This window comes from Scyliorhinus torazame, chromosome 3 (genome assembly GCF_047496885.1).
Source record: "Scyliorhinus torazame isolate Kashiwa2021f chromosome 3, sScyTor2.1, whole genome shotgun sequence".
Lineage (NCBI taxonomy): Eukaryota > Metazoa > Chordata > Chondrichthyes > Carcharhiniformes > Scyliorhinidae > Scyliorhinus > Scyliorhinus torazame.
This window is the reverse complement of record NC_092709.1, coordinates 244,996,757-245,023,765: the sequence shown is the minus strand read 5'-3', so window position 1 is coordinate 245,023,765 and position 27,009 is coordinate 244,996,757. Positions and strand designations below refer to the sequence as shown.

Here is a 27,009-nt window from a genome sequence, read left to right as displayed (position 1 = left end):
CATGCAATAATTTTAACCACTTTTTCAGTTAGAATGTACCAGGTTCCAACAATTCTCCAAGTGAAACAAATTCTCATATCCAATCTAGACCAAGTGACAATGATTTTAATTCGAGGACCTCTTCTTATTGACCCACCCACTGGAGGGAATTGGTTTTTTCTTCATCCATTCTGTCAAAACTTCTCATTATGTTGAAATCTCTATTAGATCAACTCTTAACTGCTTCTGTTCCAAGGAGAACAGTCCAAAATTTTCTATCTTCTCCTTACAACCAAAATCCCATTCCTGATAACATTCTGGTAAACTTCCTCTATACCCTTCATCATGCCTTTACATGTTTCCTGAAATGCAGTCATCAAAACTGTCCACAAAGCTCCAGCTGAGGCCTAACCAGTAATTTAGAAAGCTGTTCTAGAATGATCTCTTTGCATTTATATTCTGTGTCTTTAGTTATAAACCCATGTAATCTATATGCCTTTTTAACTATCTTATCAACTTGTTCTGCAACCTTGAAAGATTTTTCTTCCATTCTGTTCCTATAGAATCCACTGTGGTAAAAATGCCTCCATTACAGAGGCATTGAGACCATAAGATAGAAACACATAATTAGGCCATTCAGCCCATCAAGTCTGTTCTGCCATTCGATCATGGCTGAAATGTTCCTCGTCCCCATTCTCCTGCCTTCTCCCCAAAACCCCTGATCCCCTTCTTAGTCAAGAAATCCCCTTATTAATCAAGAACACCCCTAGCCCCATGTAATCTAACCTTGTGTGTTAACCTTCTGTGCTGCACCTATCACCTACCGGTAGTTCAGACATACTACATCTACAAGATCGCCATTATCTACTTGCCTTGTTACATTTTCAAGAACTCTGGCAAATTAGTCAAAAATGATTTATCCTTCATAAAACAATGCTAACTCTGATGGATTGAGTTTTGACTTTCCAAATGTCCTGATATTGCTTCCTTAATAATGGATTCTAACAAATTCCCCACAACAGATGTTAAACTAACTGTTCTGCGTCCCTTTTTAAATAAGGGCGTTACATTAGCATTTTTCCAATCCACTGAAATAACCAATGTATCGACTATCTCCACTGCCACTTCCTTTTACACCCCAGGATGTCAGCTATCAGGTCCTGGGGACTTGTCTTCTTTCAATCCCAGTCATATTTTGAGTACTATTTCCCTATTAATGCTGATTATTCTAAGTTCTATTGCTTTCTATTACCTCTGGATTACCAGAATATTTTCAGGAATGAAGCTACAGTGACCCCAGCTGGCTGCAGGAGACAGCTATGTTTCTTATTCAGAGCATTTCATAAAACCTTTTATTAGGGTCAAATGACACAGTAAAAAATCAGTATCTTTATCATCTCTATAAGAAATAACTTCTAAGGAAACTAATATGTGAATACTTGGAAATCCTAAGTAGTCTAACATACAGGCAGTCTAACAATAGGTATATATAAGATAATTTTGAAATATATGCTGTTCATGGTCTCTTGTCATAAGGGTGGCACAGTGATTAGCACTGCTGCCTCACAGCTCCAGGGTCCGAGTTCAATTCCAGCTTCGGTGACTGTGTAGAGTTTGCACGTTCTCCCCGTGTCTGCATGGGTTTCCTCCGGGTGCTCCGGTTTCCTCCCATAGTCCAAAGATGTGCAGGTTAGGTAAATTGGCTCTGCTAAATTGCCTCTTAGTGTCCAAAAGGTTAGGTGGGGTTAGTGAGGTTACGGGGATGGGGTGGCAGCGTGGGATTAAGTAGGGTGTTCTTTCAGAGGGCCGTGCAGACTCGTTGGGCTGAATGGCCTCTTTCTGCACTGTAACTTCTATGATGCTATGATTCTATATCACACTCATAGGTACTTTCCTACTACCAGTCATGTGTGTCACCGACATGCAAATCTAGCCGCTGTAGATTGATATAATTCTGCCCTGTGTATCCAGTAATATTTGGTATCTACCCTTTTTTTGAGCCAGGTCTCCCTTACCGCCACAGCTTCATTGTCTCATTGCATCTGCAGCTCACCCAACCTTGAGTAGTCCTCAATGCCTTTGTAACTGAAGGATTCTTGACTACTGGCTGCCATTCATAGGGAATGGAAGACAATTGTGCCGGCACCATTTTGCGATGCGGCAATTGGAGGTCGGGCATTTTTCTCCAGTTGGTCAGCTCAAACTAGATATGTACCCACATCAAGTGACTTAAATCACAAAAAGACTTGTGTATGCTTGTTTTTATAATAATGAAACATTTGCTCAAGTATCCATCTGGTTTGTTATCTTTGTATTGCCTGTACTTCAAACCTCTTCTTTCATGGGCTTTCCATTCCCAACCAAAGTGGTTCCAATTTAAAAAAATAAATGTGTATTGTTTACACCGTCTAAATGTTGACACAACGAGAAGTTGGTTTTCATTTTGGCACTCATCCCTCAAAATATAGCTGCTAAGAACGCAAACTCCAGATAAGGCCAAAAAGAGTATTGTTTTGTTATTCATTTCAGTTATGAAGATGGCCAAGTGGGTGATATAAGTACGAACACACAAGAACCCAGCATTCATAAAGAAATCCTTCGGGTCATTGGAAACCAGACAGCAACAGGTTAAAAGAATCACACATCGTCACTGACTGGATCAGAATACCTTTTCTGGCTTTTAAGCTGCAGTGCAGTTTTGAACTAAAATATTAACAATCTAATTTCAAATGCACAAACATAAGATTTTGAATAACGCACTTTAATTTCCAGATTTCTTACCTGAACCTAACAACATTTTAGTAATGCCAAGTCTGGAGTGTCGGTGTTGTTGAATGTTGATTTTGTTATAATAGGTTTTCCTGGAAAAGATGCATTGGCCCCAATTTTATTCAGCTTTGGCACTGGTAGAGCATTGAGTGTGAAGTTAGGTGCAGTTGTGGCCAGGGTGTACCCCTGTGCTAATTAGTTAAACTGTGGGTCTTGACAAAGTGTAGAACTTGCACTGAATGGAATACATGGGGCCTGTGCCCCTCTGCCATGTAGGAATGCTGAGGCAGAAAGGCTTGCATCAGGCATCGGCTGATTCAAGGAGCCATTTTCCCATTCACATTTATCAAGTGTTTTTCTTTAGTCATAAATATCTCTAAGTTTTAGGAATGCTGATATAATCCTGTCCCGTCAAGAACAGGAGGAGTCTGTTTTTTAAAACAGTCAGTGTGTGTTGTAACACCCTGGCTATGCCAGCCAAACCACAGTTTTGTTTATGTTTTGAAAAAGATTCTAATGACAATGGCAAAAAGAAATAACAATTTTAAAAAACTGCCTGGGGTGCTTTGATTGCAGGCCTAAGTGGAGCCAACCCCTTTCTAATGTGCCATAGTGATGCCACCTTTTATATGAAAAATACCCTTTTTTAACTCTTGGTAGTGATAAGCGTTGGTGCTGGCTGCCTCTAAAAATTCCTTTTACACAAGAGTAAAAGTAATAAGATGTCAACATTGAGAAATGGTATGCCAAAATGTACATTTTTTAACTAGAGGTATAATGTAAGGCTTTAGCATATTGAAACAATAAAAGATACTCATTTTGATATCCTGACGAGTCCAAATATCCAACACTGTTCTTTTCCATAAAAGTGGCACATTTATGTTGAAAATAAGGATTGGTCTTCAACGCTATCTCTAAAAGAAGAAAGTCACTGTACTGCTGAACTGTTTTTTCATTGGCTCTTGCTGAAAAGGATTTCTTTGCAGACAGTACACTCTTGCTTCTAGTTCACTGATGGAATTAATGCATTTACTCTTAAACCTTTTAATTCTGTCAAGTGCTGAATTCCCTACCGATAAAAGTTCTATGTGAAGGTTTGCTGGGTACTATTTTCAAAAAAGGGGGGAATAAAAAGCACGATTTTTTGTAACAATTTTAATCAAAATTATGATCTTTAAGTAAAGCATGTGGATGTGACCACATGGCATCAAATTGGTGATGCCATCATCACATGACAGAATAATTGGCTTCTGTTTTGAAAAGTTTAATTTTGCAGGTTAAGGTTGTAGTAATGTTGGGTATTTTATTTGCAGCACAATCCCCTCTTCAGTCTGCCAATTAAGAAAGATAAAATCATGTTGCTCTCACCTTTGTTTGAGGCCTATGAAAACAAATTAGGAAAGATTTTGTTTATATGTATTAATGTGTGTCACATGTTGAATTATAAAGGATTTCATGCTGGAGAGAGTCATACAGCCCGTATTGTATGTGTTGTAACTGTACAGGCAGGGAAGTGATGGGATGAAGAGTGCATTACAATATTTATATTTTCCATTAAAGTTGTTCAAAGTTACAGACTTCTCGATACAAGCACAAAACACTTTACAATGCTTTCTCCACCCTTCTTTATCCAACGCCCATGAAAACCAATGTTTAATTTGAAACTCTTCAATGACAAAGAGATTTTGAATCAGCACTCTTCAGAATGTTTGCCCTGTTTCATTCCTCTTTACGGTCGCCCTTCACATTGGTGGTACTGACTTCAGCTTAGAACAGTAAAAAAAAAAAATATCAGGTGTGGAAAAAGTTTACAAATCAAACTTTCTATAGACTTGAGATTGTTTAAAATACAAAACTCATATCCTTTGAATACATCTTACATTAGCATTGTCCACTGGATTGTCTTAAATGTCTTACGTGTCATTTTAAACAGTCATTGTTGGTAACATTTTTCACAATTGGAAGATGCATATTACAGACACATGTATGTAATAAGGAAGGCATGCAATGTAAACTAATTAATCAAACCCAAAACTGGTATCAACAATTTCAGCATATATTGTATAGTTGTACCTTTTTGTCAAAATGAGGAAGGTTTGATGAGATCTATAGTCATTGTCATTTGGTTTAAAACCACATCAGAAGTTTGTTGTTCTTAATCACAGTTTATGTTGTTTTTAAAATTACAATTTTGTTCTGCATTTTCAGCATATAACACTTCTTTCATCCAATTATGGTGTTTGTTCACACTGCCATCCACTTGTCTCTTGTCCAGTATCAAATCACCATTACAGCACTATCTCGATGTCCACAGTGCAGTTAACAGGTCCTCAGTCAGGAACTGAGGGTAACTATTCAGGCAATCGACATTGTGTATTTAAAATTGCCCTTACAAATAAACTGGGGATGTATATGTTTACATTGAAACTTAGTGCAGTTAATTAACTCTTCCACTGATTTTGTTTTAGATTAATTAGATGTGAAAATTAATTTCAGTAGGGCCACAAAATGGATGTTAATGGATCAAAATAAATGGAAAAGCAAATCATTCAAGTTGAATAATGGACAACCAATCAGTTAACACTCATTCTATGCCCCTATCAAAGTGGAATTTTACACCGTAATGCTTTTCTTCTATGTTAGTCAGCAAGTGGTACTTACATTTTCACTTACATTTTTCATCAATGTGTGACTAAGCTTTGGTTTTAGTAATAGTAGCATGAGCAAAATGCCTGTATGTTCATTCCAGTTAATCCCATGTTAAAGTGAACATTTTCTTTTGAATAGCATATTTATTTCATACTCGTACAGTAATAATTGACTTTTGAAAGCACTTTCAGTGCAAAGAAATAGCTGAAAACAGTTCTCCACATTGTTGTGGACCACAATTGGCAACAGGATATGCTACCTGAGCAACACAAGTTAAAAAGGCACGTATGTACCAATATTTCTAACAATACTGCGCAGTAGAAGGACCAGTACCTCGCCGTAGTGACACATTACAAATACCTTTTTCATGAGTATGAAAATCTGTGAAAAACCAGGAACACCACAGGTAGCATTAAATGGGGGCAGTGATGTTGACCAACAAAAGTGGTGGCACCCCTGTCAACATAATTATGGGAACCCCAATGGTATTAAGCCCCTAATTGGCAGCGGGAACCCTGTTGCAAGGGCTCCTGGCTCCATGGCAGATCATTCAACTGCAAGGTTTCCTCCAGTGGAGCAGAAATCATGACCCCCAAGAGCTCATGGCCAATCAGAGGCAGAGAGCTCTCCACTACCGCCAGCTGTACCTGGAACTGTGGCTGCTGCCAGTAATTCACTTGGGCATTTGCCACACAGATCCCTAGAGAAAGGTAAGTGATGGCGGGTTGGGGGTCAGAGCATGGGGCTTGCTGGCGAGGGTGGGAGTATCGTTGAGGAAAGAGGTGGCTGACAATGTGTTCTCCCCCCTCTCTTCTGGATGGCAGGTTCTTCGATCAGAAACTCAGTGCCTTTGAGCAAGGGACCACCCTACCAGGCTGCCAGCAAATACAACACTGTTTTCTGGGCAGTCTCTCTGCATGTTGAGTCCTTCACCCGTCACTAGTTGAACACCAGCAATGGCAGGGTGCGGCTGTTAAATGGGTATTAATTAGGGTTTCAATTGGTGGGAAGGTTGGCCACAAGCTGTCATGCCGTGGACTTAATTGGAGGGAGGCAGGAAGGTGAGGTCTCCACCCTGCACCCTACTCCCAATCACACAAAACCCCGTTCCCCCTCCACCTCCAAATTCACCCAGAAGGAGCATTAAGTTCAACCCTACAAGGGTGGTAATGGTGGACTTCTGCACAGAAACAGAAGCTCCAATGCATTGACAAAGCTTCAATGCATTAATTATCAGAGTGCTGTCTTTTGAAATAGGTTTTTGGAATGTGCAATTAATTTTTGGTCAGTTGTAATAATTATTGTCAACAATGTTTGCTTTAATCCGAGCATTTGAATACATACTGAAAGAGCACTGCATATTTGGAGGTGAAATTTTAAATTAGATCTCCATCTAATCTGGACGTAAAAGATATTCCATCATGATTCAAAGAAGAGCAGGGATTTCTCGTAACATATGAGCCACCCATTTATCCTTAGACAACACTACCATAAATATACATCGATTCCATTTGCCATGTGTGGGATATTGCTGTTCCCAAATTGACTGTCACGTCTGCCTACATAACAGCGACTGCATTTCAAAAGTAATTCTCTGGTTGTAATAAACTTCAAAATATCCTGAAGATATCATGGAATTTATATAAATGCAAGTTCTATTTTCCTCTTGTGCTCTCTGACATTTCCACACCCAGTGCAGAAGTGAAATGGACCATTGTTCAAAACACCGTCTCCAGTATTCCACTCTCAACATATGTGAAGCAAGAGTGGAAGAACGTTGACTGGTTCAAGGCTAGCATCACTGTAATGGCACCTGTCATTGAAGACAAGCAGCATGCTCTCATTAATTACAGGAGAGACCCAAGCGAGAAAACTCTGAAGGCGCAATTCAGCCTGCAGCGCCGAGAAAGATCCCGCTATTCAATGGCACTTAGCTGTTTATTGTGGCCTCGGCGAGGACCTCCATGTCGAGGACACTCTTTAGGTCATTTCCTGCACTGGCGAGCTCAGCTCACCAGTGCAGGAAGACTACTTGCAGATTAGGGCGCCTTTTTTAAAGGCAGCACCCAATCATTCAACCAACCTCTGCTCCCCCGCCGCGGCTTCAGGACCACCCCCCCACTTCACCTCTTCCGGGCTCCTCGAGTCTCTCCTCCACCCTACTTCTTATGGACAAGGCCATCCTGGGCCTGACCCCTGCCATGGGCACCCTAGGCCCATCCCCTGGCACGGGCACCTTGGCACTGCCAGTCTGGCCTGTCCCCAACCACCCGGGGGCCTCAATTCCCCAGCAAGACCACTAAACGTGCCATCATGACTGGTTTACAACTTTGTCAACCAGTACCAAACGGCACCCGGTTGAGGCCTCGCTGGCGAGGCCAGTGAATCCCGGGTCCCGGGTGAATAAGGCGAACACATATTTAAATGAGCCTAATGGCGCTGCAAGATTCCGTTGAATCTCGAGAGATGTTTCTAGTGTCACAAATCTCAATCCAGGCCCATTGTGAGATTCAATGGTGTCGTCCCTACATCAAGTCGAGCGGGATGAGGCCGCTAAATCGAGCCCCGAATGTATGAAGAAGTCCAACAAGTTGCTAGGCAGTGCGCTAGTGACTACTGATTACAACTTTGCCAGGATTTAGATGTCTTTCAGCACAGGGAATGCTAGGGTAATGTATGAAGGAATCAAAATGGCAACAGGTCCATTGTTAAAGAAAATGGAAACAATGACAGGAGGTCATCAGCATCTGCAATAAATAGTTGGAGAGATGGTTGGAATGCTACTTTGAGTTGTATTGTAGTGAGAACACTGTCACCCAGGAAGTTCTGAGCACCATAGAAAGTCTGTCAGAGCTGGATATTGAACCCATATTGGAGGAGCTTAGCAAAGCTATTGACTTGCTTGCCACAAGCAAAACTCCAGGTGTTGGCATTATACCACCTGAACTCATCAAGAATGGAAGACCAACACTCCTGCAATCTTTGTCTCTGCTGGAGGGAGGGGCTGTGGCTTAGATATGCATGATGCAAAGATTGTGACCCTGTACAAGAACAAGGGCAACCACAGTGATTGCAACAACTATGAAGGCTACCTTCCTGCTGAACATCGTGAGAAATATTTGCCTGTGTTGCCCTTGCCAAGTTGCAAATCTTGGTTGAATGCATCTATCCCAAATCCCAGTTTGCATTCAGAACTGGAAGATTTATAGTTCACATTACCTTCTCAGTCTGGACCTGTCATGAAAAAAGGAGACCAGGGCATTACAGTGGCACAGTGGTTAGCACTGCTGCCTCACAGCGCCAGGAACCCGGTGGATTCCAACCTTCGGTAACTGTGAAGTTTCCACGTTCTCCTATGTCTGCGTGGGTTTCCTCCGAGTGTTCCAATTTCCTTCCACAGTCCAGAGATGTGGATTGGCCATGCTTTGTGTCCAAAGGTTAGGTGGGGTTGCAGGGTTACAGAGATGGGATGGTGGAGTATGCCAAGTAGAGAGTGCTCCTTTGGAGAGTGGGCTGAATGGCCTCCTTTTGGACGGTAGGGGTTCCATGATTCTACATATTACATTCAGCCATCCGACCAAGGCATTAGACCATGTGAGCTGAGGTGGTTTATTTGAGCTTTTGGAGAAAATTGGTTATCACTGAAGCTACTCAATGTGATCTCCTCTTCCCATGACAAGACGGTGGCTACCATCAGCTATGACGAGGCAACATCGGAATAGTTTGTGATCCACAGTGGGGTCAAACAGGGTTGTGCTCTGACACCGACATTCTTCGGCATATTCTTCTTTTTGCTGCTGTCATGTATGAAGCTGATGAGAGTGACCAGAGAAAGCAGAGATCAGAGAATCATGCACTTCCTCAGCCCACTGTCTTCTGCTGTAGCAAATAGGCAAAGACAGCTGAGTCTGAGTAGAGATCCTGAGACAGGTGATGCTTTAAACAGAATTGACCACCATGGCACAAACCATTGTCATATGAGATGGAATGCTGCCACATACCACACCTATGTTTCTTACTTAGTACCTCATCATGTTGAAATGTCGCAGTATGTTTCACACCATTGTTTTATTTTAAATTGAATTTTTTTTATGTAGGTCTATTTAATGCTGATAAACAGAAGGCCTCCATTGGGAATAGCAGGCATCTTACTAGCTAGTGAACATGTTTTATAAATGATCTAGGCTTCTGGGGAAGATTTTATGTGTATATCGGGGAGCAAGTATAATTTTTTTAATTTGTTTTTTATTTTCCGACACTATACTCATCTGTCAATTGAAAAGAAGGACAGGAGCCCCGTCCCCCGACCTCTGTTAAGTATGCCCTTATAGGGACACGTGTAAAAGATAATTTCCTAACTATGTTCTTGGAGGTAAGACTTGCCCAGCAAGTGTGCAGCTTTGAAATTTTGCTTTGTGCTCTGCACAATTTTCCAACAACTTACCGGAGGAAAATCGCACACAACCTGCTGGAATTTCTGCTGTGTGCTCCAGGCGGACTATGGTCCCAATTGGGAACACAAAGTTGGAAAAATATCCTGCAATGCTCAATATGTACTCCTCTCTGTTGTCACTCCAAGATCTGAAAGAGGCACATTTTGTGGGGAGTCATAGACAGGAAGCCACATACTCCTAGTCCACTGCATCGGCTCTCCTTGAATAATACATTTCAAAAGTTCATTTGTTTTGGACTTATTAAAGAACACCTCTTCTCAGTGCATCAACAAGGATAAGATGCTCTGTTGTTTGCAGTGAACATTTTTTTCTGCTTGATTTATTCTTAATTCTCTGTCATCCTTAGACTTAGATGTGTGGTGAATTTTGCTTTTGGAGACTTGTGGTGACAAGAAATTCAAAGGAAAATTGATCCCCAGTCAGCGGTTCCTGACCACACTCCATTTCATCTCTTGAAATAGCACAGATTCCTAGACTGACTTTCATCTTCTTTACAGTAATCCAGTGTTGCACAGACACAGTGGCACAAATTCATGGCCTTTCCAATACACTGCCACTGTAAATCAGCAAGGAGGGCTCAGAATCCTCCAGATTCATTAATTTCCACGGGGCCTTGTTTGGAATGGAATCGGTTTCTGCCCCAAATAGGGTCACCCATATCAGGTTGTATTGGTAGCAGGAACTGCGAGGCAGACCCAGCAGGACAAAACAAGAGATATTCATAGTGAATAATGGCAGATTGACTGCTAGTGATTCTAACTGGGGTTCCCCTCAGGGTAGGAGGCTGGCATCATGGCCTGGACGGCAAACATTTTTTTTCCCTGCCTCCTCAGATGCCCTTCAATAGTTTGGGCACCAATGGGTCATGTTACAGGATGTTTCTGGGGACAGGCTCATCCTGTGGGAGATTGCGGTGTAGTGTAGTGAACTAGTAATCTAGAGGCCTACTATGATGGTCTGGTGACATGGATTTAAGTCCCACTATGGCAGCTGAGATGTGTCTATAATGGCGCGAATGCCATTTGGCCATAACTTGCGTCATCTCTGCCTGACCCAACATGAGAAAGCAAATGCACCCTGCTAACACAAAGAGGTAACAAATAGAGGAGTAAAGCTCTGTTCACCCAGGTAATCAGGTACACAACGAACTATCTCTAGCCTGAATTAGTGCAATTTGCAGCATTCTGTAAAGCTCTATTGTTGCTTGCTGCACTTTGTCCCCTAGAGTCAGCAAACTGATTGTACAGTGTAACTGCAATGTAGGAGTTTAAGAATGTATGCTTGGCACAAAGCAGTAGAGTGTTCTATGACTGCAGGCAATGATCTGATTACGGTTTTTGCATGAGCAATGCAGTATGTTTTATTTAAAATATATATTTATGGAATGGCTGCTGAGAAATTATATTTTTTCAAAACAGTTTAGATTTAGTGATGTAAATTGCCAAATTGTCTCATCAATAAGATTATAATTCTAATGTTATCAGTGGACTGTGCTTTCTCATGCCAGTTTGAGCTCCTGCAGTTCTGTTTCCACTCTGCGGTGTTATGACGTGGTGTGAGGGGTGTGTGCTTCAAGTGACTGGTGTATTAGGAGTGTCGACCCCGTCTCAACCAGCAATCCAGGCATACCTTCTGTCCCAGCATTACCGCAGTTCAATTCTTTCATTTTTCATGAAATGGTGATTGGCTAGTTTTTCAAAAAATGGCCTGAGGACATGATGCCTTTATTTGTGTGACATTCTATAGCTTCTAAGTGATTGTCTGTAATTAAATTAAAAACTCTGGAGCCTTCAGCAGTGATGCAAAGTGAGTGAGAATGAATTGTCAGGGTGTAAAACGACCTGCCATATCTCTGTCACCTGCTTTTGCACAACCGCCAAAGTCAGATTTTACCCCAAATACTTTTGACTGCCTTGAGCTAATTGAAGGGAGGAACAGGCATGAGGGGCTGAAAGGCCCGGTCCTGTAGCTATGATCAATTGTGCTATTCTTATTCATAAAGTTAAAGAAAAATCGATCTTACACTTACCAGTGGATTGTCAGATGGGTGCAGTGTGTTTTTGTTTAGAACAATCCGAACATTCCACATCAAAAAACAAACTAAAATGCTGCCATGCAACTAACAAGATAAAAGGTAGGTGTTTGAACCAAGAATTGAATCGCACGTCTCCTGTGTACTAAGCCCAACAAGTTTGGACTCATTTGCAGCCAGGTTTCCCACACTGATACTTACACATGATGTTAGTTGTATGTTGATATTTTTTGTGTCTCAGATGAAGATAATCAGAGAAACAATAAAATCCTGCAAACATGTTTTGACTTCAAATGTATGCTAAGACATTTCAATTTTGCTTTTTTAATGCCTTTGTGGGTATTAATACTGCATGTCAGGAAGTGCAGACACCAAAATCCACAAGCTCTCATTGTTCTGAATGTACCCTCCAAAGAGTAAATCAGTTTCCGATTTCAGTTTCATTAATATCTGTTGATAGTTTAACTGTAGAAACTAGGTTCCATGTTTAGAAATAAACTGGATAATGGTCAGCATCAAAGAGTTAAGACTTTTGTGGGACTCTTCATCAGAAGTTATGGGATACATTCAAAGCTCGAACCAGTCCTTTTCTCTTTCAGCTTCCTGCATTAGCACTCGAGTTAAAATTGGCCATAGGCAGAAGAGCAAATGGGTGATAAAGAATTGGCAGCCTGTTTATCTCCACCCTGTTTGAAATTGGGCGATTTGCGAAATGGGCTGTTAATCCATTACCGACCCTTGTACTTCATGCCAAAGACCAATTTTACCCTTTTTTTATCTTTCATGATTTAAATTCACTTTTTTAATTACTCAGTATTCAAACAGAGTGCACACAAATACAAAATTTAAGGCTTTTCACTTGCGTTCGAATGAGAATCGTTGAGGGTGAAATTGGCTGGAAAAGGAAATCACGCAGGGTGTAAAACAAGCTGTTGACTTGCTATTGCTTATCCTGTTATACGATTGAAGATCAATTTCACCACTACTGTGTTCAACTCCAGTTTTTTTGTTTCTTTCACGCTTTTATTTTAAAATTGGTACAAACCTTTCATTATAAAAAATGCAGAGCAGCTGTCATAACAGATGTAATTGTAATTCAGTACCTTAGCTTTCAGTGCCTTAGAAATATAAGATACTGTCAACAACAACATCAATGTACATGATGTAAATATTGCCAAAAATACAGAGGCCAAATATTTTCTGTACTTGGTTCACACTGCTTTTAATCAGAACTTTGACTCCTATTGCTATCTGTTTAATTTATCTTTATTTGGAGTTTTGTTTGCTGTTTTGATCAGTTCATGGACTGTTTTGATCAATCATTGATGTAAAATGCTTAATTAAAAAGATAAATCTTTCTGGTGATTTTTCTGAGTCTGTGGAGTTCAATTGTGCAGCTGAGAGTGTGAGTTCCATACATCCAATAAATGATCTACCAGTCAAGGTTATGTTTTTGTGTTACAAACTATGCGGAAAATCATATTTTACAAATGTATGTTGGAAACATTGGTCTTAACTCATAAAGGATTGCAATAAAGCTGTGCCAGAATCTAAAATGGTACTAAATTACAATATTTTATGTTATCCAAGAACATAACTACATTTTCTATGGGGAAACCCCTGGGTAGAAAGCGGGTGGTCACTCAGTCATTGTCTGCATGTTGTCAATGTCTATTGTATGGACCTCACTGCTCTCCTTACCTGCATCCTAACGTTTTGTGTTTCTTGTACCAGTAGACCAAAACCCCTCTCGACAGCAAGGGTGCAATTCTCCCCAGCCCACACCAGTGGGTTCAATGGCAGACGGGAGGGGAGATGGCATAAATTGAGAGTGAGACCTTCCACTGGTGCCCATCGTGGTGGATTTGGAAACCCACTGTTGGCCAGTGTGAAAATCATTTGCATCTTGTTAAGAAGATGCAGATGAAGGCCGGATCACCCACCTCGGTTACCCGGCGGGGCGGGGGGTCCCGGCGGGATGGAGTGGCGGATTTCCCGCTGACCGGCGGGAAAGGCCTTTGGCGCCACGCAAGCTGGGGCCGAAAGGACTCCCGGAAGTGCGCGCATGCGCGGGAGCGTCAGCGGCTGCTGATGTCATCCCCGCGCATGCGCAGGGGGGGTATCTTCCGCGTCGGCCATGGTGAAGGCTGTGGCCGATGCAGAGGGAAAAGAGTGCCCCCATGGCACAGGCCCGCCCGCGGATCGGTGGGCCCCAATTTCTGGCCAGGCCACCGTGGGGGCACCCCCCCGGTGTCTGATCGCCCCGCGCCTCCCACAGGACCACGGAGCCCGCCCGCGCCACCTAGTCACGTTGGGAAGAGAGGTGGTTTGATTCTCGCCGGCGGGACAGGCATTCCAGCAGCGGGATTTCGGCCCATCATGGCCGGAGAATCACCGGGGGGGCCCGCAGACCAGCGCGGCGCGATTCCCACCCCTGCCGAATATCCGGTGCCGGAGAATTCGGCAACCGGCGGGGGCGGGATTCACGTCAGCCCCCGCCGATTCTCCGACCCGGCAGGGGGTCGGAAAAACCCGCCCCCAGTTGTCGGGACTCACCTGAATAATGTCTGTGGCTGCCTCCGGAGTTCACACAGCTGTGAGTGAGGAACATCTGCAGGTGGACCTTCCAGATTTCAGTGTCCTAGAATGAGCCCATTGTCCAGGCTCGGAATGTTCAAGAGATGCATCTTCATTTTCAGGAAGTCCACCTTTCTTCTTCAATAGTGGGTGCCTTTTCAATATGGCGCCTGCAAAAGTCGGCAGACTACACGCCATCAGGCCTGCTCACCACGGAATATACCGCACAACACCCATTGCACATTTAATGAGGTTGGGTCTGATAGATTTGTGCATCCCGCTGTCCTGTCCTCAGCAGTGGGAAACACTCCCTGTTCCCACCCCGCCACGGGACTTAGTGCCAAGGTGGGAGAATTCCACACCAAGACTTAGGGTGGAATTTTCCTAAAAAATGACTGAGGCTGGGACTCTCCATTTTCGCCACAAGGATCGGGAATCCGGATCGGGCAGAGATTCCCGTATCGGCACAAACACAGTATCGGTGCCAGGCAGCAGACCCGTCCCCAATCTCCGGTCCTGTCCTGCCGGCTGTGGCAGGCCTCCTGCTCTGCACCAGCGGATACATGTAAACAGACCCTTTACATTAATCTGAATCCCTGTGACCCCCATCTGCAGGACGTGCTCGCACACCAGTCTCATAGCATAGAGCCGCATGCCTGCACAGTATGAATATCTCCACCGTACAACCAGCTGCCACTGTTCTGGTGGGAAGGCACAAGGCTCACTCAATGAGGACACCCACAGTAGACCTGATTGGGAAAACCAGGGAAGGGACCAGAGAGCCCATTCCTAACACCTGTTATGGCAGCCATCGGTTTCCCAGTTGGCAGGGATGGGTGGTGAGGGGGAGGCTTCCCACATCAAGGACCATGTACAAGTCACTGATGGGGACAGGGCTGCAGTGTCAAGTACATAATGTAGAAGGGGCCAGGGGGTGGGTGTAGTGGGGGTGGGGCAGGAGGGTGAAAGGATGGGGAAAATGTGAGGGTAGCTGATTAGTCAAACTCAGGGTGACCATGTAATCTACGGCATTTGAATAGTCAAGGGAAACATCACCTTGCTGACAGCCTGCGATGCTAACTATCTACCTAGCCACTGCTGCCGTCACACATGTGCAGTAGCATGAGTGCCAGGACCAGCCCAGGGAAGACACTGCAAGACAGGAGCCTGCCCCAGAACAGCAGGGGCAAGCCTGTGTGGCACACGTGCCACCCATCCACCAGGTTGAGGCGGAGATACAGAGGCAGTGCCACATCCGGCCAGGTTTCTGCTATCGGCGCTCGTCCTTCGAGGAACTGCTGGACTGCATATCCCTTTGTCAACCTGTGCCAGTTGGTGGCGGACTTGGTACCATGAGGGTACCATGAGGACACCTGCTCCAGTGGCTGTCAGGTTTATGGCTGATCAACATCTATACCACTGGCTTGTTCCAAGGCTCGAGCAGGGACATGTGCGGGATTTTGCAAACGTCCATGCAGAGGTGCATCCGCGATGTCACAGATGCCCTATGCACCCAGATAGTGACCTGTATCCACTTTAACCTCGAACAGGCCCACCAGGATTCCAGGGCTGCTGAAATTGCTGCCATAGCTGGACAAGGGGTTTATTGATGACGTGCATGTCGCCCTCCCCTCAGAGCACTGTCTCGACAGGAGGGTGGGGTAGGGGGTGCGCTTGATTAACAAGAAGGGGAGCCACTCCCTGAAAGTGCAGTTGGTGTGTGATCACCAGCTGCACATGATGCATGTCTGTGTATGACATCCAGGCAGCATATATTCTGGAGCACCTTTGTGTACTCCCTTGTGTGAGGGGTTGGCTAGTGGGCGGCAAGGTCTATCCACTGAAGTCACACACAGAATCACTACAGTCCAGAAGGAGGCCATTTGGTCCATTTAGTATATCACACAAACCTGCCTCCCATCCATTGATTCCATCTATACCTCCCGCTGCCTGGGGAAAGTGGGCAGCATAATCAAAGATCCCTCCCACCCGGCTTACTCACTCTTCCAACTTCTTCCATCGGGCAGGAGATACAAAAATCTGAGAACACGCACGAACAGACTCAAAAACAGCTTCTTCCCCACTGTTACCAGACTCCTAAAAACGACCCTCTTATGGACTGACCTGATTGATACTACACCCACGTATGCTTCACTCGATGTCGGTGTCTATGTATTTGCATTGTGTACCTTGTGTTGCCCTATTATGTATTTTATTTTTATTTTATTTTCATGTACTTAATGATCTGTTTGAGCTGCTCGCAGAAAAATACTTTTCACTGTTCCTCGTTACACGTGATAATCAACAAATCCAATCCAATCCAATCCATAGAAACATCGGGATTGGGAGCAGAAGTAGGTAATTCAGTACCTTCGAGCCTGCATCACATTCAAGGAGATCATGGATGATCTCTTTCTGGTCTCAAATCCACCTCCCTGCATGTTGCTCATATACCTTTAACCCGTTTTTAAAATCCAGAATATATCTATCTCCTTCTTGAAACCATTTAATGACTCAGATACCAGTGCACTATGGGGCAGCGAGTTCCACAAATTCACCACCCTATGCGAGAAGTAGTTCTTCCTCATCTCAGTTTGAAATTTATTGCCTCTCAACCTATATCTGTGAGAATCTGATCAGCTCATGATTTGCCAACTGGGAGGCCAAAATACTGTAAGCTCCATTGTAGCCCTCCCCCCAACCATCGCAGCCCCCCCTGACCTTGCCCTCTGTCCCTTCAGTCCCATAGCTATCCCATCCCCACCTTCTCCACCCTCCCCTTCACCTTTTGCCCCCCTACTGCCCTTTATCCTTTCACTCCCACCTTCCCCTTAGAATTATACCCCTTCCCACGACCACAGCTCCCTCTTCCCACTCCGAGGGTCATATCAGCATCACTACAGGGTGTAGGCCCTGCGTTGGCCATATCAGAGATATTGTCTGCAGGACGGAAGATGATAATGACTCACTATGAGATGAGCTCTGGTGCTCCTCATTGACAAAGTCTTACTCCGATAACATACCACTGTCCTCCCACATGATCCCTAGTTGTACGACAGGGACTCCTTCTCTTGGGCCACATTATTTTGGGGTAGTTGGGACAAGATGGATCAAGCTTTGGGACCATAGACTGGGGTTGCTGTCATACTAGGGCATGGGGCATGGGGACCAGGCAGTCTCACACTTTGGCTCCCATGGCCTGTCACTTCCTATTGAGGGTGGATGGCTGTGGGACGTCCATTAGCCCGATATGCCCTGAACCCTTCCCCCACCTGCAACACGTCTACCTGTCAGAGTCCAAGACCCAGCATCAGCCCAGCCTTCTCACCCATGGGACAATAGTGAGAGGCAGATCGGACTGGTGGCGGTAAAGTGTTTCAAGCGATTTGTTGCCCTTTCCCCTGATTCACTATGTTCAACCACACCCGTGCCAACTTAGGTAGCTTTCTGATCTTCTGTGGCCTTCTGCTCCTTCTACGTATTTCCCCAGACAGTACATCAGGTCAGGAGTGGAGGCAGTGTGCTGCTTGTCTCAATCTCTGCCCTGTGATGGCCGTGGTGATCGTCTTCTGGAGGAGCTGGGCCCGGGCCTGGATGCTGATTTGCGGGTGTCATAGGTGATGACGTGCCACCTAGTTCTGCCTGCTGCCCATCGCGGAGGATGCTGCAGGCAGGGGGGGTGGGGTGGGGGGAGGGGTGGGGGAATGTGGTGTCCATGTCCCTGGCCACTCCCCCCCCCCCCCCCCATTTGGTGAACCTGGAGGTGACCAGAGCCCTGATGCACACGTTGGGCGGCCTCCCTTGCCTGCCTGGTCCCCATGCCCCATGCCCTGTCCATCCTTGCCCTCCCCCGCACCATCCTCATCAGGCAAGGCCTGGCATTCATCCACCTCCAGCACGTCGTCCCTCTGTTGCGCGAAGTTGTGGAGGACACAACGATGTGGGCGACCAACCCAGCGCCATACTGGAGGGCCGCACTAGAGCGGTCCAGGCACCTGAACTGCATCTTCAGGATGCCACAGCACCACTCGATCACGTCCTGGTCGCTCCAAGGGCATCGTTGTAGAGGGTCTTGGTGTCGATAATAATAATCGCTTATTGTCACATTAGGCTTCAATGAAGTTACTGTGAAAAGCCCCTAGTCGCCACATTCCGGCGCCTATTCGGGGAGGCCAGTATGGGTATTGAACCCGCACTGCTGGCCTTGTTCTGCATTACAAGACAGCTATTTAGCCCACTGTGCTAAACCAGCCCCTAATAATAATAACCTTTTATTGTCACAAGTATAAAGTTACTGTGAAAAGCCCCCAGTCGCCACATTCTGGCGCCTGTTCAGGTAAGCTGGTACGGGAATTTAACCCGCGCTGCTCGCCTTGTTCTTGGCCACTCCCCCCCCCCACCATTTGGTGGACCTGGAGGTGACCAGAGCCCTGATGCACACATTGGGCGGCCTCCCTTGCCTGCCTGGTCCCCATGCCCTATGTCCTGTCCATACTTGCCCTCCTCGCACCATCGTCATCAGGCAAGGCCTGGCGTTCATCCACCTCCAGCACGTCGTCCCTCTGTTGCGCGATGTTGTGGAGGACACAGCAGGCCACAACGATGTGGGCGACCAACCCAGTGCCATACTGGAGGGCCCCACCAGAGCGGTCCAGGCACCTGAACTGCTTCTTCAGGATGCCAAAGCACCACTCGATCACGTCCTGGTCACACCAAGGGCATCGTTGTAGAGGGTCTTGGTGTCGATAATAATAATCTTTTATTGTCACATTAGGCTTCAATTAAGTTACTGTGAAAAGCCCTTAGTCGCCACATTCTGGCACCTGTTCAGGTAAGCTGGTACGGGAATTGAACCCGCGCTGCTGGCCTTGTTCTACATCACAAACCAGCTGTCTAACCCACTGAGGTAAACCAGATCTGTGGCCTCCGGATAGGCATCATCAACCACAACAGCAGCGGATAACCCCTGTCGCCCAGGAGACAAGCCCCCAGCCAGGGGTGTGCCTCGAAGAGGCCGATAACCATCGAGTGTGCTTGGCTGAAGGCGTCGTACATACTGCCTGGGTATCAGGCGCAGACGTGCATGATGTACATCTGATGGTCACACACCAGCTGCACGTTTATCGTTTATCGAGTGGAACCCCTTTTGGATTGTGTCGAGCAGCCTGTCATCTGTAGATGCTCGTACGGCGACATGCACCTCGTTGATCACGCCCTGGACCTGAGATGGCGAACTCCGCTGGCCGGCATCCTGAATGGCTCGGTCCACTTTGTGCCTCTGTGATGGCGCGGGTGAACCTGAACACTGAGCTCTGGGAGATTCCAGTGAGGTTCCCACTCGGCCCCTGGAAGGACCCCGTGGCGTAGCAGTTCAGGGCACCCATCACTTTGACAGCCACCTGGAACGGGTGCCTTCCTCCATTACCCCGCGGTGCCTGGAAGATATGCCACACTGTCTCCCTGCTCAGCCAGAGTCTTCAACGCCTTTCCAGGTCCGGCAGATCCTCGAATGACAGGCGCTGCCGGCACACACATGGCCTCATGAGGCGCCTCCTTTGGACCTCCTCCTCCTCAGCCTGTTGGGCTGCTGGTTCTCCATCCTCATTGGCTGCCTCCTGTTCCTCTTGGGCAGGCCTCGCTACTGCAACTTTCTCCTCCTCGAGCAGCTCCAGCGCGAAAAGCCCAGGGCACCCCCAGGGTTGTGCCGACTAGGAGGAAGGCCACGATTGCTGGTTGTATTCCAATATTTATTGTCTGCAGGGGGTGAAAGGCTGACGTGTTAGTGTGGTGCATACCCCTGTGCCCAAACAGGTCCACCGGGCTGCACAGTGGCCTTGTTTGACACTGCGGACTCTGTCCCCGCATGTCCCCCCCCCTCGCCACCCCCCCCCCCCCTCACCTCTGGCCCCTATCAGAGTGGAGGGTGAGGGCTGGGGTGTGGGGGTGGTGGAGTGGGGGCACCCATGCTGCAGAACCAGGGACCAAGGTGGGTGATTAGTGGCACGCGCAGCAAGATGACCCCGTGGGAGGGATCAGCCTGGCCCCATGGCCCACCCCTCATCATCCCCCCCTCCACCCAGCCCCGGAAGGGCGCCTCCCCCCCCCCCCCCCCCCCCGCCCCTCACCCCAGCTAGTCCGGCCAGTGTCAGGACCGGCAGCGCGCGATCGCACCTCTCCGTGGCCTACTTCCTCTCTCCCTCATCAGCCATGGCGCCAGTTTCATGGGTTTTGAAAGCACAAGTGAACCCCGCCATCGGGAATTCCCCCCAGTGGAGGCGGAGAATTGGGGAGGCCCTGGAGAATAGCGGGTCAGCCCTGCTAATGATATGTCAACGACGGTTACTGCATGTGACAAGTGGAAGGCATTCACGCCGCTGTCGAAGCGACGGAGAATTGTGATTTGCCGTGAAACCTGCGGTTGCTCAGATTTCACCATCAGAACCGATTCTCTACCTAATCGTACTTCCTGATTCCAGCAATGGCTGATGGAGAATCCTGCCCGGGTACTTTTTTAAATTTAAACTTATTTTCAACTGTGGGCAACTCTTGGCCAAGGAGGGCTGGAATTGATCGAGGATGAGACCAGGGTGTCGTAATAATGCTAAACAGGATAACACTGATTCTGCATATTTAAATTAGATTTTTAATACGCCAAACAGGATCGCTTCTTCAGCACATACCCTTGTGAGTTCCATGGGCCTTTCTTCAAAAGCGATGTGATTCCCTATGTCGGGCATGCTGCCACCCATCTTCTCGTGCTTCCTTCGATTATATTCCGCTTTATCCTTGGAGACACAGGATAGTGAGACAGCGGCATGCCAGTTTTGTGCTGGGAGGGCCTGGGAACAATGCGCACTGTTTGGCAGAGCCGGGCACAACAGGTGAACCCCTGAGAGCCCCAAATCAGGCTCCGGGCCGGCACAAGGCTGATCGCAAATCACCCAACTTACAGCGCCAGGCGCGAGGGCATGATCCATAAGACCATAAGGCATAGGGGCAGAATTAGGCCGCTCAGCCCATCGAGTCTGCTCTACCATTCAATCGATATTTAAATGATATTTAACGATATATTATAACGATATTTAAATGCGCCATTAGGGCAAACCCCCAGGCTTGCCAGGGTGCATCACCACCACTGTGCCCCAACACCACCTCCATCCCACACTCCCGTAACTCATCTCCCCTCCAACAAGGGCAACTAAATCCCACCTACCCTCAGTCCCCTGCACCTCACCCTGCATCACATGCCAACTCCTATACCACCTGCCATGGCCAGGTGACCTGCACACACACAGGCCAACAACTGCAGGCCACCTGCATTGCCTGCTTTTGAGTGTCTCACATTGTGCAATATCTGTCCCCCAAGGAGAAGGCGGCCTACAACTGCTGGGAGCCGGGGGAAAACCGGAGGGGGCTCGCTTTCACGTAGAACGCATTAATGCCGCTGTCGAGGGAACAGAGCATGGCATTCCATTTGGTGCCTGACGCCAATCTCGATTTTTGGTTGACGCCGAATTCTCCCGATTCGGGTGTCAGTCGACAGAGAATCCCGCCCCTTGTCTTTTGTCTTGTAGGGTCACCTTCCGACGATACGAGACCCGCTGGGATCCCTCGCTCCCCCCTCCCCCTGGCCCATCTCCATGACTCACCAGGCGACGAGGCGGGAACATCCAGGATCCCTCGACCCCCCCGCCGTAACACCACAACACCCCGGAGCCCATGCCTGGAGATGACACAGACTTCTCGTCACTTCCGTCACCGGCACGCTCCAACATCCCAGAGACATTCACCTCAGTTTGGGCATTTTAGTGAAGAGGCTCCTGGGGCACTAGCTGGCGTGCACCACAAACGTGCTGCGGTACATAAGGTGGAGGTAGGAATCCCCAAAGGGGCAGACAGTTGGAGCGTGGACCAACCCCAGGGATTAGCTGCCATCTAGACAGCTCTAGCATTTCTTGAAAGGGTGGTCCCATCAATGTTGGTGATGCAGTCACAGAGACGGGGACTACAGGAAGGGGTGTCAGCAACCATCCAGTGCCTGTAGGTGCAGGAGACCAAACATGTGCAGGAGCAGGAGGTGGTGCCGACTATGTGTGTCACCCAGGCCAATACCGCACATGTGGCGTCTGAGATGGGTGAGGCCTTGAGTGAGAAGGTATCGGCCATGGGTTAATATGTCCAAGACCTGGGCACACTGAATGAGCGGTGGCTGAGGAACTGGCCAGGGCGGTCATGTCACAGGCAGCCATGTACCAGGGCCACACGTGTCGTGTTGGGTGTTCTGCTATACAGACGAACCAACACAGTTGCAGATAGTACAACTCTGTTTTATTACTATCAATAAAAACATCTGTAAACATATGACTGTGGTTCGTTCTTTACCCTTTAACTTGTGGACCCAGCCCTAACACTATCTTAGAGAGGCACTCAGCACATGGTGTATGTCTGAGTGGCTTGCTGTGAGCTCTGTGCCCTGAGCCGTCTCCTGCTGGAATGAGCGGGAACTGTGGTGTTCCCCGTTTTATAGTGCGTGTGCTCTTGCTTGTGATTGGCTGTGATGTTGCGCGTGTGTTGATTGGTCCGTTGATCTGTCCATCAGTGTGTATGTGTGATTGCACCATGATGTTTATCTGAATATCATGACATCCCCCCTTTTTTTTACAAGAATATGTGCCTATGTGGTAATAAATATAGATGTGTACTGAGTGCAGTTGAAAGTGTGTGCAATATCTACAACATGCGCATGAGTCTAAACTATATGCATAGGAAGGTATCAGGTGCAACATAGCAACGAGGTTGTACCATAAACAAAACAAGTGTAATCATCAAACATCAAAAACGAACTCCTGTAACGACAAAAAGAGAAACATATTAACATTGTGGCATAACACTTTAGTGAGTCCAATGTTCAAACAGGCTCATAAGTCCAGCCTAGTAGGTGGGCGACGAATTCGGGTTGACCGCCTCAAGGGTGGGTCAGGATCCACCGGCTGAGGAATGGGCCTGGCCACAGGCGACAGAGGAATAGGCAGAGTGTCAGGAAGCTCAACGAAGTCGACATCAGGAACAACAGGAGGGTGTGGCACCGGTGTATGATCATGTAGCGAGCACGGAAGCAGGCGAAGAGCCCGGCGATTACGCCGGCGAATGGAGCCATCAGGCATGTGAACCAGGAACGAGCGGGGAGCCACACATCGGAGAACTTCGGCAGTTGCCGACCAGCCACCCTCTGGTAGGTGGATGCGGACGTTGTCTCCAGACGTCAAGGCAGGAAGATCAATTGCCCGAGTGTCATGTGAGCATGCTGCTGTCGCATCCTTTGAAGTACTGGAGCATGGTCAGGTGTAGGAACAAGAATGGATGGCACAGTGGTCCTGAGGGCATGACCCATCAACAGCTGGGCTGGTGAGAGCCAGTGGATAGTGGGGCCGAGCGATAGGCCAGCAGGGCTAAGCAGAAATCCGATCTGGCATCAGCAGCCTTGCAGAGGAGCCGCTTGACGATATGGACGCCCTTTTCCACCTTGCCATTTGACTGGGGATGCAGAGGGCTGGACGTCACGTGTGTGAAGCCATACGAAGCAGCAAAGGACGACCATTCTTGGCTTGCAAAACAGGGCCCATTGTCCGACATGACAGTAAGCGGAATGCCATGGCGAGCGAAGGTTTCTTTGCATGCCCTGATGACAGCGGACGATGTTAAATCGTGCAGGCGTATGACCTCTGGATAATTCGAAAAGTAATCTATAATCATGACGTAGTCCCTGCCGAGCGCATGAAAAAGGTCCACACCCACCTTCGCCCAGGGGGACGTTACCAACTCATGGGGCTGAAGCGTCTCAGGGGGTTGCGCCGGCTGAAACCTTTGGCAGGTGGGGCAGTTGAGCACCATGTTGGCAATGTCGTCGCTGATGCCCGGCCAGTATACAGCGTCTCGGGCCCTCCGCCTGCACTTCTCAACCCTGAGATGGCCTTCGTGTAATTGTTCGAGGACCAACCTGTGCCCATGCTGTGTGGAATCACAATCTGGGCCAACTTTAGGAGGACACCGTCAATGACGGCCAAGTCGTCCCGGACATTGTAGAATTGTAGGCACTGTCCTTTGAGCCACCCTCCCGTCGTGTGGCGCATCACACGTTGTAGAAGGGGGTCAGCCGCAGTCTCCCGGCGAATACGGGCCAGACCTGAATCATTAGCTGGCAGATTGGCCGATGAGAAGGCCACATGTGCTTCGACCTGACATAAGAACCCCTCCGAATCGGGCGGTGTGCTCACTGCTCTGGACAGGGCACCTGCGATGATGAGGTCCTTTCGCGGGGTGTAGACCAGTTGGAAGTCGTACCTCCAGAGCTTGAGCAGAATGCGCTGGAGGCGAGGGGTCATCTCATTCAGGTCCTTTTATATAATGCTGACCAGGGGGCGATGGTCGGTTTCCATGGTGAACTGAGGGAGACCATACACGTAGTCGTGGAACTTATCTATGCCGGTTAACAAACCCAGGTACTCCTTCTCGATCTGCGCATAGCGCTGTTCTGTGGGGGTCATGGCCCGCGAGGCATAGGCGACTGGGGCCCATGATGCAGTGTCGTCCCGTTGCAGGAATACTGCCCCAATGCCGGACTGGCTGGCATCAGTCGAGATCTTCGTATCTCGAGAGGTGTGGAAGAACGCCAATACCGGGGCTGTGGTGAGCTTAATCTTGAGCTCCTCCCATTCCTTCTGGTGTGCGGGCAGCCACTGGAACTCCATGGTCTTCTTCACTAGGTGGCGAAGAGCCGTTGTGTGGGAGGCAAGGTTGGGAATGAACTTCCCCAGGAAATTGACCATCCCGAGAAAGCGTAGCACTGCCTTCTTGTCTGCCGGCTGCGGCATGGCTGTAATGATGCTCACTTTGTCTGCATCCGGACGCACTCCTGACCGGGAGATGTGGTCCCCCAGAAACTTCAGCTCAGTTTGGCCAAAAGAACATTTGGCTCGGTTGAGGCGCAGGCCGTGTTCTCGTATCCGAGCAAAGACACGCTGGAGATGACTGATGTGCTTCTGTGGTGTGGTGGACCAGATGATGATGTCGTCAACACAGACGCGCACCCCTTCGATGCCCTCCATCATCTGCTCCACCTCGGATGCCGAGATGATGCCAAACGGCATTCTGTTGTAGCAGTACCTGCCAAAGGGAGTGTTGAAGGTGCACAGCTTCCTGCTGGACTGATCCAGTTGAATCTGCAAAAACCCTTTGAGGCATCAAGCTTGGTAAAAATTTTAGCCCGGGCCATTTCGCTCGTGATCTCTTCCCGTTTGGGTATGGGGTAGTGTTCCCTCATGATGTTGCTGTTCAGGTCTTTCGGGTCGATGCAGATCCGGAGCTCGCCAGAGGGCTTTTTTACGCACACCATGGAGCTGACCCATGGCGTAGGCTCCGTGACCCGGGAAAGCACTCCTTGGTCCTGGAGATCCTGCAGCTGTTGCTTGAGGCGGTCTTTGAGTGGTGCTGGGATTCTACGCGTTGCGTGAATGACCAGGGTGGCGTCCGGTTTGAGCCCTATTCTGTATGTGTAGGGCAGTGTGTCCATGCCCTCGAAAGCCTCCTGGTTGTGGGCGAGGAGCGAGTGGAGCTGTGCCCTAAATTCTGCATCCGGGAAGTCGCACGTGCCTTCTGGAGACAGAGTGTGTGCCCGCTGAACGAGGTGGGGAACCTTGCACTCCTGTGCGCCTAACTTGGAATCCTTCGCTGAACCAACTATCTCAAGGGACAGTGTGGCTGTGTAGGCATTGTGTGTGACCTCGAGCTGGCAGGATCCCATGGCCGGGATAACATTTCCGCTGTAATCGACCATCTGACAACGGGATGGCCGAATCGGTGGTCTGACCTTCAAGGCGTAGAAGGCTGACCATGCTATAAGGTTGGCGGAGGCACCAGTGTCTAAACGGTATGTGATTGGTGGTCGGTTGACCGTTAGGGTGGCACACCATTCATCACCCGGATTAACGCTGTTCACTGGCATCGGCTGGTGGGTCCTGCTTGGGGACATCCGATTCCTGTCAATGACCGTGACGCGGAAGGCTTCTCGGTCGTCGGTAGCACCGGTCTGTACATCGTCAGGGTAGGACTCGGTGTATCGAGGCTGAATGGCCCGCACGTCCCTGCGAGGCTGGGGGAATTGGGGAACGTTGGCAGTCTGAGTTGCTCGACAGTAGGCAGCGTAGTGGCCCATCTTGCCACAGCGGAGGTATTGTCGATTCTTTGCTGGACATTGCTACTTTAAATGTGCGGATCCGCAGTTGCCGCACGTCGTGACGTCATGGCGTTCGTTGCGCCATCGCGCATGCGCAGTTCGGTCCTGCGTAGAGCGCGTCTGCGCGACGCGTCCCTCTGCGTCGACGTCTCTTTTGGTGCGTACAAGCGCAGGAGGCCACGGAAATGACCACCCTCTTCCGGGCCGCGGACCGGGAGGAACTCAATCGACTGGACCCGCTTGGCCTCGTAGGACACCTGCCATGCCGATTCGGCCGCCTGGAATTGGGAGTACTGGCTGGTCGCGTTTTCATGGAG

At 48.0% G+C, this 27,009-nt stretch overlaps 1 protein-coding gene across 1 annotated transcript in view; it reads left to right on the top strand.

Moving 5' to 3' along the window:
• parp8 (poly (ADP-ribose) polymerase family, member 8) overlaps positions 1-13,248 on the top strand; it is a 629,329-nt gene extending 616,081 nt beyond the window's left edge. The window contains exon 26 of the mRNA XM_072497074.1: positions 2,509-13,248. Within this exon, the coding sequence (XP_072353175.1) occupies positions 2,509-2,611 (103 nt within the window). The 3' untranslated portion in view covers positions 2,612-13,248. The remainder of the gene's footprint in view (positions 1-2,508) is intronic.
• The last annotated feature ends 13,761 nt before the right edge of the window (positions 13,249-27,009 follow it).